Below are 17208 nucleotides of genomic sequence, written 5' to 3' on the forward strand. Positions count from 1 at the left end.
GTATTTTCTTCATTTTATCAAAGTCTCCCTTTTGAAAATTAAATGCTAGAGCAATAGATTTACTTTATGTCCTCCCTTCAGTTATTAACTTAAATTTGATGCATTATGATCACTGTTGCTGAGTGGCCCCATTACACCTTGCATTGCACTAAGAATTAGGTCTAAAATTGCTCCCCCTCAATGACTGCTTCAAGGACCAGTTGCTCCTTGAAGCAGGCATTTATTTAACAAATTTTACTGCCCTAGCAGGTCCTGATGAAACATTTACCCAAAAAAATTGTTGGATTGCAATCTGTGGAAGGTTGCTCAAGGCCTTGACACCATTGAGGCCAGTTTCAGGGGATTCTCATTCTGACAGAATCATACTTTCAACTTCCAAACGCATAGGAAGTGCCTTAAAGAGGATGTATGAACTGCCTGAAGAATAGGATGCAAAACAGAAGTCTCCTCCAACTTAGAATCAGACATCGTAAGTGACGTGACACCTAAGAAATAAGGGATGCTATCCTGCCCTTGTAAAAGAGGGTGAATAACTGAATCCTCCACACCATAAGGTAATTCACCTCCTCTTAAGGAATCGTAACTATCCAGTTCCCCACATTCTTCCTTGTCAGAAGTAGGCACTAGAGTCCCCAAATTAATTATCTGTGAAGTTTTTCGTTACGTTTCCTGCCAGAATCTGTAGTTGAAAAACCTGGAACAGGAGAGAAACCAACAGAAACAGAAGCCACCCCCCCCCCCCCCCCCCCCCCATTACCAGACCTCTGCATTTCACAGAAGGCCTAGTATAAAAATCTAAAGCATTCAGGAGAAAAGTCTTCAAACATAGCAGTGGAAGAGCCCTAAGTTGATTCTGCACTGTGACCACTAACTAAAGTAATAACATTGGATCCCTAAAATTAGACGAAGGCAGCACAGAAGCATGGATAGTGGCCATTCCCGCTGAAACAGCCACCTCAGTTGAAGTGATTTTCCTATCTCGATCAAGTGGTAGAACCGCTAAACCGGATGACACATTAAAATTAATCTCCACAGAATTTGTTAAATCTGAGCTCGTGGCTGCTTCTGCTAACGAATACTTTGCATGCTCACTCAGTGAACTAAGAGCCTGCCGCATTGTTAGAGCACCGGCTCCGCAGGCAGCACAGCGACTGCTGCATTCTGAGGCCATCCTGGGCACAGGAGAAAAATATATTCTCCTTTTAAGATCATACCTTCTCTGAAATTAGACTTAACCCCTTCTCTGTGAGATAGTGCAGCCATTGCTGCTAAAAAACAAAACAAAACTGCAGCTCTCCCTCAGCTCTGACAAGAAACATGGAGGTGGTGGTGGTGGGGGAAGCAATTCTTTACAAGAGGATCCCTCAGAGTATTAACCAGAAAACCTCCCCTCCAAACTCCTGAACTCAACCAGACCCCTTTTGCAGATGGGTGTAGAACAGGGGTGGGCAATTCCGGTCCTCGAGGGCTACAAACCAGTCGGGTTTTCAGGATATCCTTAATGAATATGCATGAAAGAGACCTGCATACACACTGCCTCAGTTGTATGCAAATCTATTTCATGCATATTCATTAGGGGTAGTCAGCAATGAAAACAAGAAGATGGATCGGTGTAAACAGGATTTTATTGAAGCTTGCAAAATCAGCGCTCAGCAGCGGATTCTCGCAAAAGACATTTTTGCGAGAATCCGCTGCTGAGCACTGATTTTGCGAGTTTTCTTGTCTTCATTCATTTGCCCCTGAGGCAGCTCCTCGAGCGAAACTCGGCCAGAGTCGGGCAAGCTTCAATAAAATCCTGTTTACACCGATCCATCTACTTGTTTTCATTGCTGACAGCCATCTTGGATCGGCTTCCGGTTTGCTTTCTTGGACTATTCATTAGGGGTATCCTGAAAACCCAACTGGTTTACAGCCCTCGAGGACCGCATTTGCCCACCCCTGGCGTAGAAGATACAAAAAAAAAAAAAGCTCTCATACGCTCAAACCAATCAAATGAGCCTAGAAAACCTGGGAGGAAAAAAATGTCTGCTGCTTCAAACCAATATGCCCTTCTACCTACTAGAGACAGAGAATACTGGCTTTTTGCTGGAATTTCACCTTAGTAATCACTGGTGATGCCACAGTACAAAGGAGTGACCTCTGTATCTGCTAAAAGGGGCAGTAAACATACTGGCAGCAAGACAAAGAAAATAAAAGATACCGACACTTTCCGGCCATTGCTCATACTGTAGTCCTTCGCATTTCTTGGGCAAAGAGTATTGTGATATAGTTTTTTTGTATCATTTATTTAAAAACACTTAAAATCACATTGCAATTTTACAAATATGTTGTAGGACTGTTTATGCTGACATAACAAGAGTTCCTGATTTTATTGAGAAAATAGGAATATATTTTTTATAGAAATATCACAGGACAAAAAAAAAAGCACAGGTAACATAGTACAAGCATCTGCATGCCCTGGCCCACCAGAGAACAAGTACATGGACACACCAAAGCAGCTCAACCTCTCCCCACCTAGACTATTTTAGTTGTCTCAGTGTTGCTCTGGAGGGACAAAAAAAAAGAGGACAGTTGAATGTGAAGTCCCTATGCACATTGAATCCTGGTGTGTACTGATATTATGATAGTGATTTAGGTGATGTGGACATTGTCCATTCTGTACTGAAGCAAAACCACCAATGTGCATGAAAATGCCCACTTACTGAGGCTGCAAGAAGTAACAGGCGACACACAGGACACTTGCAGTGCCACCTATACCACTCTTATCCCATGGTTAGAGAGATGAGACACTTGTAGTGTTGTATCTATCAAGGGCTTTTTTTAATCCCATAGATGGACTGGTGGGGCATTTGCCATATTCAACACTGGCTGCCTTATCAAAGTGTAAGCATCAAGAGACTAGGCACTTGGAGTAGATTCTGTTTTAATCTCATTCAATGTAATGTTTGCTTCCTGATCTTTGCCATTACTTTGACAAGGACTTATATGGTTGTTAATGGGATTTTCCACAAACTGCTCCGACACAGAGCTGCTTGGGTCCCTTTCCTTCATCCCTTCAGTCTTCTGTGTTTGAGGTTCCTCTGATGTCTGAGGTAGTTTCTCAGTATTTATCTGTGCTCCAGCAGCTTGTCCTCTATTCTCTGCATTTTGCTGCTGTAGCATCTGATCCACCTCTATCTCCAACTCTAGGTTCTCCTCATCAGGTTCCACCTCTAGCTGATGCATGAGTTCCTCCAGCTTCTTGGCTTTGCGCAGTTCATTCTGCTGGATAATCGTGCACAGATGCTCAGTCAGTTGTTCCTTGATCTCTGTCTTTCTGTGCAGATCCAGCTTTGCAGCTATATACTCTACTTCAGCTTTATCAAACCGCTTCCTGCAAGAAAAAACAAAGTTAGCACTGAACAGCCCAGCAGACTCAAGAGTTATGCTTGTCTATTCTGGTTACAAAATGAGCCCTTCAGTGGACTATAACAGCAGGGGTGACCAACTCCTAACCCATTTGTCCCAAAAAATGCAGTCAGACCAGTCCATACGAATAAGTTGTGCATGCCAACCAGCAAATGGAGACAGATCAACAGGCTTGCTGATGTCACTCTATATATACTTCTGTGCAGACACCAGCCTGCCAGTATTTCAGTAACAAAGCTAACTGTGGGCAAACTTATAAACCAGCAATAATTTAGAACACTTTTTCTGTTTTTTGGGACTTCCAGCAGGACAAGGAAGCAAAATATACATAGAAATATACGAATGAATGGAAATGAAGCATGAGATATACCCACCAGCAGGTGAAGAAAAGACACTCAATCTGAACTGGCCTCCTGAGAGCAGTCCAGAAAAAACAGCTTCTACAAAGACTAAAAGTAGAAACGTCAGCAGCAGAGAGAGGGGGTCATGGACTGGTCTGACTGCTTTCAAAGAAAGAAAATTAGATAAGTAGTAATTTCACCTTCTTCTCCTTCCAGTCAGACCAGTCCATACAAATGGGATGTACCCAAGCTACTACCTAATAGGACAGGATGCTGCCCGAGTCCCTCGCAACACGGCTGAGGGAAACTAGGACTCCTCCCTAACTGTGACATCTAGATGGTAGTGTCTAGAGAAGTATGAACAAGACACTAAGGGGTAGATTTTTAAAAAAAGTACGCTGGATTTTATAAGATACGCACGTAGCCGCGCGTATCTTCTAAAATCCTGGATCGGCGTGCGCAAGGCTGCCGATTTTGGGCAGCCGGTGCGCGCCGAGCCGCGCAGCCTGTCTCCGTTCCCTCCGAGGCCGCTCCGAAATCGGAGCGGCCTCGGAGGGAACTCTGTTTCGCCCTCCCCTCACCTCCCTTCCTCTACCTAACCCACCCCCCCGGCCCTATCTAAACCCCCCCTTACCTTTATCCACGGATTTACGCCCCCTTCCAAAAACCCCGGGACCTACGCGCGTCCCGGGGTTTTGCGCGCGCTAGCGGCCTATGGAAAATAGGCGCGCAAGGCCCTACTCGCGTAAATCCGGGCGGATTTACGTGAGCAGGGCTTTTAAAATCCGCCCGTAAGTCTCGAAATCTCTAAAGAAGATACCAGTTGTAGTTTTGCCCACAAAGTAGCCTGCGCCCTCATGAAATGTGCCCATATCTGCTTCAAAGGGACACCAGAATCCACATTCACCGCTGTAATCACCTCTTTGGCTCTAGCATACCACCATAGCCTTAAAGGCTGTGTCATCTTTCCACACACCACATTACAGACTGAAAACATGGTCCAATCTCCGGAAGACACTGATGACCTTAAGATACCTCAAGAGATGCCCCCGCACATCCAAGGAAGGAAGGAGTGCGTAATCTGCCACATCCGTCTGCTAGACAAAGGAAGGCAGAGAAATAGACTGATTAAGGTGAAAACCCAACACAAACTTTGGAAGAAAAGAAGGGCTATACTGAATGATCATCAGGAATGGTTCTCTGCAGGATACAGCCTGCAACTTTGATATCCTACAAGCAGAACGACAGCCACAAGGAATACCATATTTAAGGAAGCAGCTGCAAGAAAATATCTTTAAGAGGGGAAAACTGTGATCCGGCCAAATAGGATAAAACTAGATTAAGATCCCAAAGAAGCAGACGCTCTTTAAAAAACAAGAGACATCAGGGTGAGAAGAGAACCTGGTCCCTACAGCAGGAGACGGCCATCACTTGAACCTTCAAGGTATTAAGGGATAACCCCTTAGAAAGGCCCTCCTGCAGAAAGTCACAGATCAACATTACCAATGCCTTGCCCTGCTTGCATTAGTGTCCCAAGCAGCAATCCTCAAACATGCACAGAAGCAAGAAAGTGGAAAACTTCCTAGCCTTCAAAAGTGTAGCTACCAGCGCCAGTGAATAATCTTTCTTCATCACACGTATCCGCTCAAGGGCCAGACCGCAAGACAAAATTAATCCAGACCCTCATGAGACATCAGACTGACAAAGCAAGCTTTGTGCAACAAAAGGTTTAGAGGGCAGCACCATAGTCACCAAAGGTCCATGCACCAAGACTGCCAAGGCCAATCTGGTGCTACCAGAAGAACTAACTTCTGATTACTTGCAATCTTTTGGCATACTCTGCTTATCATGGGCCAAGCTGTGGAGGGGGGGGTGGGACACATACAGCATCTTCTCCCCCCCCCCCCCACCTTGGCCACTCCTGTACCACAGCATTGACTCCAAAGGCCTGTAAATATCTCCTATGACTGAAGAACCTGTGCGCCTTCACATTTCTGCTGGACTTGATCAAATCCAGGCCCTGCTGACCCATCTGCTGGCAATGAGATTGAAGATTTTCGATGAAGACTCCATTCTTCTGGGTCCAGGACAAGGCGACCGAGGTAATCAGTCTGTACATTGCCAGTTCCTTCTACTGAAATGCTGACAAGGTCTGCGAACTCTGCTCTGCCCAAGGAAGAAACAAATCCATCTCCAGACACCTGAGGACATTGCACTACCATGGCATTGTCAGACATAACTGTGACAACTAACCTACCTACAGAGTACAGGGGAGAGAGAAAGAGGGCAAGCAGTGAATTGCTCAATGAGGCGGCCTACCTTCTGCAAAAAAACAGAAATCAGAGGGCAATCCCACCATACATGTAAGACAGACCCAGAAAGACCACAGCCACATCAACACAAGGTTGAGGATGTGGGGGAAAATTTAGAAAAAACAGGGGACACCTGTATGTGCGCATAATCAAGCGGACCATAAGTTTGGCCTGTTTAGCACAGAGAGAGGATTTATGCACACTGCACCAAATTCTCATCCACTCCATTGAACTTATGGGGAGCTGTAGGTCTGCTTTCCATTGATGCTCCACCTTCGGAACGGGGTGGAGATCCAAACCAGCCTGACAAATTGCCTGGTTCAGGATGGAGCAAGAAGGAAAACTAGATCCGCAACCTCAGCCATGTGTCTCTCAAGGGCGAGCCATGGCGTGGAAAAATCCTGGTATATCCACACAAATATGCCAGAAAAACGGGCTCCCCAGAAATAGGCCTGCAGGTCCAGAAACGCCACCCCAACCCACTCCTTGGGTCTGCACAAGATACGGAGACCGACCCTTGCAACCTTCCCTTCCCACAAAAACTCCAAAAGTGCACTATTAAGAGAGGAGAAAAAAACATTTGGAAGAAAACAGGGAATGTGCTGAAATTATAAACCATGGGCTCTCCTTTGATAAAACATGAACATACGACTACCTATCTCTGACACCAAAGTTTCGCTCTCAAGCATTTATTGGTACCTCTCTGGAGGAACTGACACCTGCTGAGCCATCCTTTCCACTCTTCTTGGTGCATAAGGATTGGAACCAGGAAAAAGTGAGACCCCTTTGTCCTGAAGATCCTCAACCTAGCCAAAATCTTGAGTCCTAATACAGGAAGAGAAGAAACAGGAAGAAGACAAATCCTATCCTAAGGAGTCTAGGTAACTTCGAGTCCTCCCAAACTTTGGCCATCTTCTCTAACTCGTTCTCAAACAACAAATGACCCTTAAAAGGCAACTTAGTCAAATTGGACTTGGAGATAGCATCCACTGACCAACTGTGCATCCAGAGAAGCCGATGGGCTGCTATTATAGAGGCCACCCCTTTGGCAGTAGAGCGGGCTAAATCATATCTGGCATCTGCCAGAAATGTAGCCCCCGGCTCCAGAAATAGGGAATTCTCCCACAACATATCCTGAGCCTCCTGTGCTAGCTGCAATTCAGACCATGCCACTATGCAACAGCAGGCTGAAATATGAAGAGCCATGGCCTATGCCTCAAACACTTGCTTGAGTATAGCCTTTATCTTCTGATCCTGAGCATCCTTAAGAGCCGCACTGCCTTCCACAGGCATAGTGGTCCTCTTAGTCACTGAGCACACCAAGGCATCTAACTCTGGGAAAACTGAATTGCTCCTTCAGCTGAGGATCTTGTGGATACATCCTCGTAAGGGAGCAGCATCCCTTAAAATTAGCTTCCAGAGATCCCCACTCCAAATTCATTAAATCCTGCACTGCCTAGTGCAGCGGGAAGCAGCAGAAAGATTTATGCAAACTAACCATGATAGGATCCTCTTTGTGCCCTTGTCCTCAGCAATCTGCAGCATGTGTAGAGACTGCAAAATCAGGCATTGCAAAGACAATGCATAGAAAAATGTTCTTCCCCATCTTGCAGCTATCCTCAGCTCTGCCGGAAAGGAATTTGGGAAAATCATCTAGGGAATCCTCCAAAAGAGAAGAGTCCTCTCCTGGCTTCCCAGAATCACAATCCCTTTGAGGCCACTTTCTCCCTTGAGGGGGTGCAGGGGCAGGAGGAGGTGAAGGAACTGCAGCAGGCTGCGCTGTTCCCTTCCCTATGCAAAAAAACCTGGAAGCCTTTAAAAAGTTCCACCCAGGACAGGGAAAACATCTCTTCTCCCGCTGTAGTCACCAACAGCACACCATTCCATGAAGGCAAATCCCTGACTCTGTTAAAGCTCAGGGATCAAGAACGGAGGCCACACATCTTGAGCAGGCTCCTGTGCCTGTCCCCATGTCCAGATTACTTGCTCTTCCCTGGACATTTGAATACAGGCTGGTCAGTCACACCGTTAGGGTGCTCTGAAAAGGTTTTCCTATGAAGCTATCACTGCACAGTGAGACTGCACTGATTAGACTGGTAGAATTATTTAAGGTTGCTGATATGACAGAATGTGGTGAAATACCAAGACGTAAGCCAGAAGTAAAAAAAAATAAAAAAATTAGATGTTAGGTTCAACCTTAAAGTTTTGCTCCTGCCTTCTGGACTTAATTTACAAGAAATCACATGATTTACAGGAAACTCAGCTTAATGTATATGAGATAAAATTATATTATTACCCCATTTAAAATGATGTGTTAATATCAACCAATTAGGAAACTGTTAGGCAAAAAAACTAGCTCATTGGTGTGTAAACTGGAGGTGGAAATCTATTTAATAAATTGTGTAAACAATGCTCTGGGAAACTGTTTTTGAATTGCCTTGCTGGTAATATTGCACTCTCCTGGAATATTCCATACTTTATCTAAATAAATCTTTCTTTAAGCTGCCAGTATTTAAGCGTTTATTTATAGACCACAACAACACACGACCCACTGTGCTACGTTCTTTCTTTTTTGCTGGGGGGGGGGGTTGCTGTAATTTCTGTTGAATCCAGCACCCCCAATCAATCATTTTCAAATTGTGGCTTGAAAGTGGGGAAGGTTCTCCCCCCACTAACTTATCCTTTCACTTCGGATCAGTTAGCGCAGGTAAAACTGAGCTACTGAATGAGGCATGGCCCTGCTGCCTTTAAAGTGGCTACAATAACACTGTCACATTTTGCATGTCATTATCTTAGTGATTCGGGTGTTAAATCTCGATCTAACACATGCGTTAGAACCAGCCAATAAAGTCTTTTGCTGTGTAAGTTCTACTGTATTTCAGTAAATAGATCTCTTCACTTCTGCTAGTATTTTAGCACTTCCATTGTGCAAGACCCATGTGTCCGGTCACATTGGAGATAAAGAAATTCAGTTTTGTGCACTTTTCCTCCAAAAAAGTCTATTCAATGTTTAGAAATAACAAAAAAGTTCAGTAACTTAATAAAGGGGAGATGAGGGCTTAAGCATGTTTTATAGATTGTCCAGGCTGAAGCTATTTTACTTATTACAAGAGAGGACTTGGTGGGATATAATTACATAGCACAAGTATATTTTACAGGTATCTTAGTACTCCTAAGCCATCAAACAAAACAAAGAAACACCCTCTCAAGTTGAGGGACACATTTCCCATCCTTAGGAGACCACATGCTTCACTCAAAGTGCAGTGAAATTATGGCACTTTTAGCCCGCAGAAACTACTGTGGAATTTGCAATAGTGATCCAGAATTGCGATGGTTTGCACCCATCTCTAAAAGTAAATCACAGTCTATTGAACCTATCTTGTACATAAAGCATACTATCCAAACTTGTCCTCTGAAAATCCCATCTGTCCATTTTCTGGGTAAGGGGTACCTCCATGCTGTCCAGGACTGGATGAGGACCAATGGATTAGCCTGCAATATTGGGAAAACGAAGATGATACTTTTGAACCTTTTAATAATCCACAAAAGTTCTTCATTTTGGTAATAAAATTGATATTTCCTCTTCAGTCAGGAATTTGGGAGTCCAGCTAGAATATGATTTCTCACTGTGGCAGCAGGTGAAGACAGTTGCCTCAAGTGCTTTTTATAAATTATGCCTTCTTTGAGGTTTAAAGTTGTACTTATTGTCGATGACTTTCATGTCATCTTACAGTGTTTGGTTCTCTCAAAGGTAGACCATTGCAGCTCCCTTTATGTTGGCAAGTCTTTAGTGATGTCGAAATGTTTGTAGGTGGTTCAAAACTTGGCAGATAGGTTAATCACTGGGACTAGCTTTTTGACCATTACAGACCAGTTTTGAAGTCTTTACATTGAATCCTTCTGTACAAGGGAGCCAATTTAAACTTGTAACCGTGATTTACCATGCCTTAACAAATGACACCTCAGTGACAGATAGTTTGCTGTTAAAAATATAAACCAGAGAGAGAGCCTTAAGATCTGCAGGCTGCAATCTGATGAATGCACCTTCAGTCAAGCAGGCATATTTGGATGAGACAAGGGAACGGGCTTTGTCATGGATCTTATTATTTTGAACAATTTACCTGATGAAATTAGATCAAGCCAATATATTTAGAAAGCAGGTGAAAGCTTTCTATTTTAAGCACACATACAGGCTTAATGGAAATTGAGAACATGGCTGATATTTTTTAGGTCAGTGAATGACAAAGGTTTGTTCTTTGTTTTTGTTTGTCTCTGACCAGTTTTAATTTGACCATAGTTATATTGGGGTTTTTTTGTTTGTTTGTTTTTTTACTTTAGTTTATATGTTAATGGGATTATTATGTATGTTTTATTGTAACTTGCCAAATACTTTGGATTGTTGGACTGGGATAAAAATCTTTTAAATAAATAAATGAAAATTACCCATTGGCGAGTCCTGCAGTAACATGAAATAGTTTGGTCTCATCCTTCAGCTCACAGATTAAAATAAAGTCATGGAAATCAGTGCTGGGGTCCATAGGGTGACCACCTGTCCCTTTCCAGGAGTGCTGGGACCAATGTGGGCAAGAGTATTCTTTTCTAAATAAATCTATGATATCCATCTCAATTTAGTTTCCTATCTCTAAAGGATATTTTCATGCTCTCTCACAGAAAACGCTTTCTTCTTCTCCCTTCATCGCCATCCTCCCCCTCCCATCGCCAAAATATTCTCTTGATTAATGTTGCTTCTGGAACAGTATGGGACGGCTTTTGTTCTGTGTATCTTCCACCAGCTCACTTGTAAGGATTTAAATAGATTCCAGATTTAATTTTTCTGTACAGTGAATCATAAAATGCACATAATATTGTTCTCAGCAGTGTAGCAGAATGGCATTTGAAATATTGAAGCATTAAAATCATGCATCTCTGCTTGATGCTGGCAGATGTTAGAGAGCCTGAAGAAATCAGAAGCATTAGTGTGGTTTCTGCAACTGTGAAATTACTACTTGCCTGATAATTTCCTTTCCTCCACAACAGTTAGGCCAGTCCATTACACATGGGTTGGGCAAGCCTACCAGTAGATGGAGACAGATCAACAGGCTCAATGTCCCTCCTCATATAGCCTCGTGCTGACACCAGACTGCCAGTATTTTCTGTAAATGCTAACAGTAGACAACTCTGAAACCCAGATACAATTTAAACTGGAACATACATACACAACTGTTTTTATTTTTAAATTTCCAGAAGGCCAAGAAATCCATGGATCGGGGCAGACAGGAAAACTACCCCAAAAACAAGAAGTGAACCCCTTTTTTACTTACCAAAATGCAAATGATCTGCACACATTCCTGTAATTCTTCTTAATCTGACAAGAGGGTTCTTGAAACTTAAAAAAGCAAGAAATTAGTAGCACTGGGAGGAAGCGTGGACTGGCCTGACTGTTCTAGAGGAAAGGACGATATCAGATAAGTAGTAATTTCACTTGCCTCCTAAGTCTGCTCAGGCCAGTACATTACTCATGGGTTGTACCAAAGATATTCCCTGGGCAGGCGGGAAGCTACTCAAGCTCCTTGCAACTCCACCGAGACAAAGGAGCTTCTTCCCTAACTTGGACATCCAGATGGTAGTGTCCGCTGCCTGCAGATTAACACAACGAGGATTTGGGAGTCCACCCGCAGGTACCACAGAGTGAATACCTTCAGTCCGGTGTAGATTGCTCTCAGCTCTAGAAAGTTATACGAAGCATTTTTCCCTTCCATGACCGGTTCTTTGAGAGAAAGGTCCTCAGATAAGCTCCCCAACCCCAGCTGGAAACAGCTATGGTTAGAATTTCTTGAAACTATGGCAGACGGAAAAAACAAAAATGGCCTTTGAATAGATTTTAATGGTCCAACTACCATCTCAGAGTGTGAGAGACTGGTGGACATTTTCACTTTCTGACAGCAATTGAAAATATGAGTTGCATTGAAATCTTAGTTGCCAGTTGCTTGACTCATGTGAAGACATGCAAAGGACGTGACAGGAGCTGCTGCCACCATGAGACCTAACATTTTTATAAAGATGCAGACACTTGTCTTCAGGATTAACTCAGATAATTTGTTTGCCCTCTGTGATAGAAATGTTTTTCCTTGTGATTTATCTAGGTGTGCTCCTATGAACTCTATTATGCAAGGTGGTTTCATGTTAAATTTTGGAAAGGGACTGATGAGTTCATAGTACAGAGATGGAAGCTTGGGCTTCCTGCAGAGAATAGCTCGACATGAGCCAGCTGTCAAGGCAAGGAAAAACAAAAAAAACATTGCTTGTGCTTAGATGGGCAGCAGTAATTGCAAGACACTTTGTAAAGACTCGGAGTGCAGCTAAGAGACCAAATGGGGAAACATGGTATGATAGCGACAGTCTGCTGTGGTGAAATAAAGTAATTTCCTGAGAGCATTCTAAATCAAGATGTGGTGTAAGCATCTTTGAGGTCCAGTGAGGAAAGCCAACTGTTTTCTAATAGAGGAAAGATGGAATTCAGAGAGTTCATCCTGAATCTTTCTTTGGGAATTTGTTGAGATTCCCAAGGTCCAAGATGGGCCAGGGATTACCTGTATTTTTTGAAATCAGTAAATATCTGGAAGAGAATCTCAAGTTCCTTTCCTGTGGTGGGACTGATTCTATTGTACTGGCCCGTTAAGGAAAGATAGCTCTTATTGAACGTGTAAGAGTTGCTTGACTTTCAGAACATCCTTTGTTGGAGGATTGTTTAGGGGAGAAGATTTGAGATTCAACCAGCATCCTTGGTATATAATTTTTTTAGTATTCAGTAGTTCATTGTTATTAAAAAAAAACAAAAAACATGTTCGTTTGGAGTATTGCATGGTCACTCCTCCCCTGCCCCACCACTGGAAGACTGTTTAATTTTAAGAAGAGAATTTCTAAGGCTGGAGTCAAAGGTTTGGGTTAGCTTTAGAGTGCAATTTGTTGCAAAAGCTTAGACTGTTCTTTCTCTAGCCTGCAGCCTACTTTGATGCTGTTGCTGCTGAGGATCAGGGCATCAATAAGGATACTGGTAGTAACTTATCCTGATATAAAACTTCTTATGAGGCTATTAACAACTCTTGCTGGAAGTAGAGGGTTGTTCTGTCATAGCTGCTGAAAGGGCAAGAAAGGTATCAATGATCTTTAAAGGTATTTACTGCTTCTTTTATCTGGTCTCCAAAGAGATTGCAATTGATGCATGGAGCACTGCCAGCCCATCATGCATGTCCTTATAGATTTCCAAAGCATGCAGCCAGGCTGATCTTCTGGCTCCAATAGCCCACTGTGGAAGTTCTGGAAGAAATCTCATAGGCATCATAGACTGATCTGATAAGATGCTTGCCATACTCTTCCACATCTTTAATAACTAGCAGGAACTGATTTTGTCTATAAGAAATGTTTCTGCTAAGGACTGCAAGCAGTTATTCTGGAGTTTAGCATAGCTGTCTAGAAAGTCTTTTCTATGGTATCCAGCATGCTAGTATCCTTACCAAGAGTGGTACTGGAATGTGTTTTAGAGTTGCTTTGCCTTTTTAAGGCTGATTTTACTTCTCTTGGTTGGTAAGGAAACTGAATCGAGATGTTGTAGAGCTAGCTGCACTCTACACTTGGGTGCCTATGTATTTAAGCAATCCAAGCACATGCTCTCTAGGCTCTGTTTCCTTTTGCATATTAAAGGAAATCTCTCTTGCCGTATTTTGGCATATCTTCAGGCGAGGATGTACTCCTTGGATGTTGAGGCAAAGGGTCAGATGGAAGCCCTGTGGATTCCTCATCGCCGGAATGATAAGAGAAAATGTTATAAGAAGACTGAAAACCTTGAGAATCAGATAAAACAGGTGGGGCTTCTGGGGCTGACCTAATCTTGGACAAAAACGATTCATGAAACTGAAAAAGCATAAGCATTTGGAGTGTTTCATCTCTATAAGGAAAAGGTGGCATAGTGGATTGAGCGTACAAAGTAGGAGACATTTTTTCCAATAGAGGAGAAGGAGCTGGTAACCATGGCATATCAGACATAGTTTTTCACAAAATCCAACCACATCTTTTCTACAAAAGTATGTTTTCTTTTTGTGGTGGAACTAGCATAGCTAAATGCAATTTTTGTTTTGCCAATGAATCCTGTTCCAATTTGTTTCCATTTCTCTGCACCCTAAGAACCTTCACGGTGCCAAGACGATTTTGGTGTCAATATTGTTTCAATACTTTTGCTACCTGATGGCAGTGAAAGCATATCTGCGCCAAAGAGAGATTTCACTGATAGCATCATTAATTGCATCATCTTTTCCTTTTGGTGCAGAGGATTTCATATGCTTTTCTGTGCCAATGGGTTGTGATACAACAATGCCAGCACACTTTTGTGCTGGAGAGCATGATTTACCGCCTTCTTTACTGGAGAGAGAGTTATGTCTGTACTGAAACTCAGACTCATGATGTGTGTAGCATGAAAGCATGCTGTCTATTTTAAATTTAGATGAAGGTCCCTTAGTTTGCAAAGATTTCCTCTTTCTTGAAGCTGTGTACAGAGATACTAAAAAAAAAATTAAGTGTTAGGATCCTATATTTTCGGGCTTTTGGAGACACATGAGCACAGGCGGCTAAATGGGTACTTCATGAGAGGTGCCTCGGCATCTTACACAGTAGTCGTGACAGTCTGAAAGAGTCATCTTGGCATCGCATAGGAGACATTTCTTGAAGCCTGGCATGACAAAGAGAACAGAGGCTAAACAGAATTCAATTCTGAAAAAACAAAAAATTTAGAATAGCTAGTTTTCTTTTGTTTTTTGTTTTTTTAGAGAACCCCAAAAATGAAATAAATAAATAAATCAAGAAAATATTACAGAGCTTGGCTGTTCAGCCAGATCTTTTTAATCTAGAGCAGAGACCAGCCCCTTTAACAGATTCCCAGAACAGCCTTACCCCAAACTGACTTCCCCATCCCAATTTACAATTCCAAGCTCCACTTGGGGACGTTGACATGAGGGACAGTTTTGCTCCTTACTTGTGTCACTGTATTCTCCCATAAGCTATATACCTATATTCATTGTCTTGTACATCACTTTGTGCCTCACCCAGGAAAAGGCACTAAATCAAACAGAAATGAACAAATACATAAACAATAAAATATAATAAAACTAAACCACCAGACCCCAGCCCTGAACAGAACAAGCAGTTGCACAGCTGATGGCGTCATGATTTTCTGCTCTGAACATGCTCAAACAAACCGATGACACCAGATGCCATTTCCTCATTTGTGGTGTTTTATGATACTCTATTATTTTCAACTTTAAAATACAATTTCACAACTGCAGGGGTTATTATTTATAACCTGCAATTCTAAAAACTTATCCAAGGGGAGGAAATAACCAGTGATACAGTTAGACCTAAGAGAATGATCATTAAACTTGTGGTCAACTGGCATACAGACACGGTAAGAAATTCAATATCTTTTGTACATAGACCAGAATTGTTCTTAGGAGATACGCCAACCAATTCAGCATTTGAAAGCCTTTTCATAAGCTATTAGCATACAGCTGCATTGGTCTGTATAATTTGCAATGATAAATATTGCCGAGCCATCCCTGGAGAATCCTACATTATTCCTGCATGCCAAAGTACCTCTTTCATATTATACTGAAATCTGTGATGGATGGACATTTCAAATAAGTCTAGTACGATCAGTCAAACCAGCCCTAGTAATGCCCATTGCCCTGCTGCTGCATGCATCATTGTCACATACACTGCCAGCTTCTCCACAGTAACAATTCCACTGGCCATCCCACCAGGACCCCCGACCTGTTTCTGCATCACTCCACTACCGAGTCTCTGTAAGACATGACTGGCGGGCGGGATCCATACTTAGCATAAGTGTAGTCCATGCAAGCCTGATCAATCCGGTTCCTGAGAATGCCAACATCCGTGGACACCAAATCATCCAAAGCCTGCAGCTCTTTCTGGATACGCTTCAGTTTTACCGTCTCTGCTTGGGTCTTTTTGGATCTGGAAATGCCATCAAAAGAATGCAATATTTTCTTTGGCTTTCACAAGTTAAAAAGAAACACAGTGCAACGTTTACCATGACCACCATTCTCTGCAAGCTGCGTGCTTGCACGGCTATGTACAGCTTTTCCACCCCCCCCTAGAAGGGAAGACCAATGGGGACACAATGGAGCCTATCCCACCGTGGCCCAAAACAGAAGAGAGGCTGTCAGGGGTCGTGGTGGGGCTCATCTCACCGTGGCCTGAAATGAAGAGGCCATGCATGCATGCACGCGTCTGTGAGAAAGGCTACACGCGGGCATCTGCATGAAAGACTGTAAGAGCCTGTATGTGTGTTGGTGAGAGCCTGTGTGTCACACATAGGCTCTCCCAGGTACGTATAGACACACGTGTGTGTGTGAGGGAGAGAAAGCCTGTGTGTTTGAGAGAGGGAGCGTGTGAGGACATGGGCATGTATATGAGACAGAGAATTGTTTTATTGTGTGTGTGTGTGTGTGTAGATAAGGTTTGTGTCATTTGCATACAATGGAAATTGCAAATCTATCTCATGCATATTGATTAAGGACATCCGGGAAAGCAGGCCTGTTTGTGGCACTCTAGGTCTGGAGCTGGCCACCGCAGCCTCACAGTCATGCTTGCAGCACAGGCTTCTTACCGCTCTGCGATAGCTTTGGCAAGAAGAGTTTTCTTGCGTTTATTCTTCTCTTCCATCAGCCGTTGTTCAAGTTGGAGTTGATCCAAACGTGATTTTTCTCTCCTGTTAAATAATGATACTATCAGTGGTCTAATTCTGCAAAAGTGCTTTTATGAAAGTGCTATCAAACTAGGTTGCTGAACGTAATATGATTGAACAGCTACAGAAATACATGGAAACGAAGCCATCACATCACGACGCATGACACGACGATTACTGTGTGCTAGACCAACCATAGCCGATTCAAATATTCACAGCGTTGAACAAAAATATTGAAGTGCAGAATAAAGATGAAAAAGGTCCATTGAATCAGGAAGAAATCAAATGATAATTGTTCTTCCATCTCCGGGTCTTCAGCAATTTCCTACTTTCATGGGCATCACCTGTTCCTCACAAATATTTGCCCCCCCCCAATGAAATATAAAGTCAG

At 42.9% G+C, this 17208-nt stretch overlaps 1 protein-coding gene across 1 annotated transcript in view; it reads right to left on the bottom strand.

The window, feature by feature from the left end:
* Positions 1-2264: 2264 nt before the first annotated feature.
* GORAB (golgin, RAB6 interacting) overlaps positions 2265-17208 on the bottom strand; it is a 32543-nt gene continuing 17599 nt past the window's right edge. The window contains exons 3-5 of the mRNA XM_029617736.1: positions 16740-16841; positions 15944-16084; positions 2265-3373 (exon numbers count right to left, since the gene is read on the bottom strand). Coding sequence (XP_029473596.1) covers positions 2899-3373; positions 15944-16084; positions 16740-16841 — 718 coding nt within the window. The 3' untranslated portion in view covers positions 2265-2898. The remainder of the gene's footprint in view (positions 3374-15943; positions 16085-16739; positions 16842-17208) is intronic.

The sequence above is a fragment of the Rhinatrema bivittatum genome, chromosome 10 (genome assembly GCF_901001135.1).
Source record: "Rhinatrema bivittatum chromosome 10, aRhiBiv1.1, whole genome shotgun sequence".
Lineage (NCBI taxonomy): Eukaryota > Metazoa > Chordata > Amphibia > Gymnophiona > Rhinatrematidae > Rhinatrema > Rhinatrema bivittatum.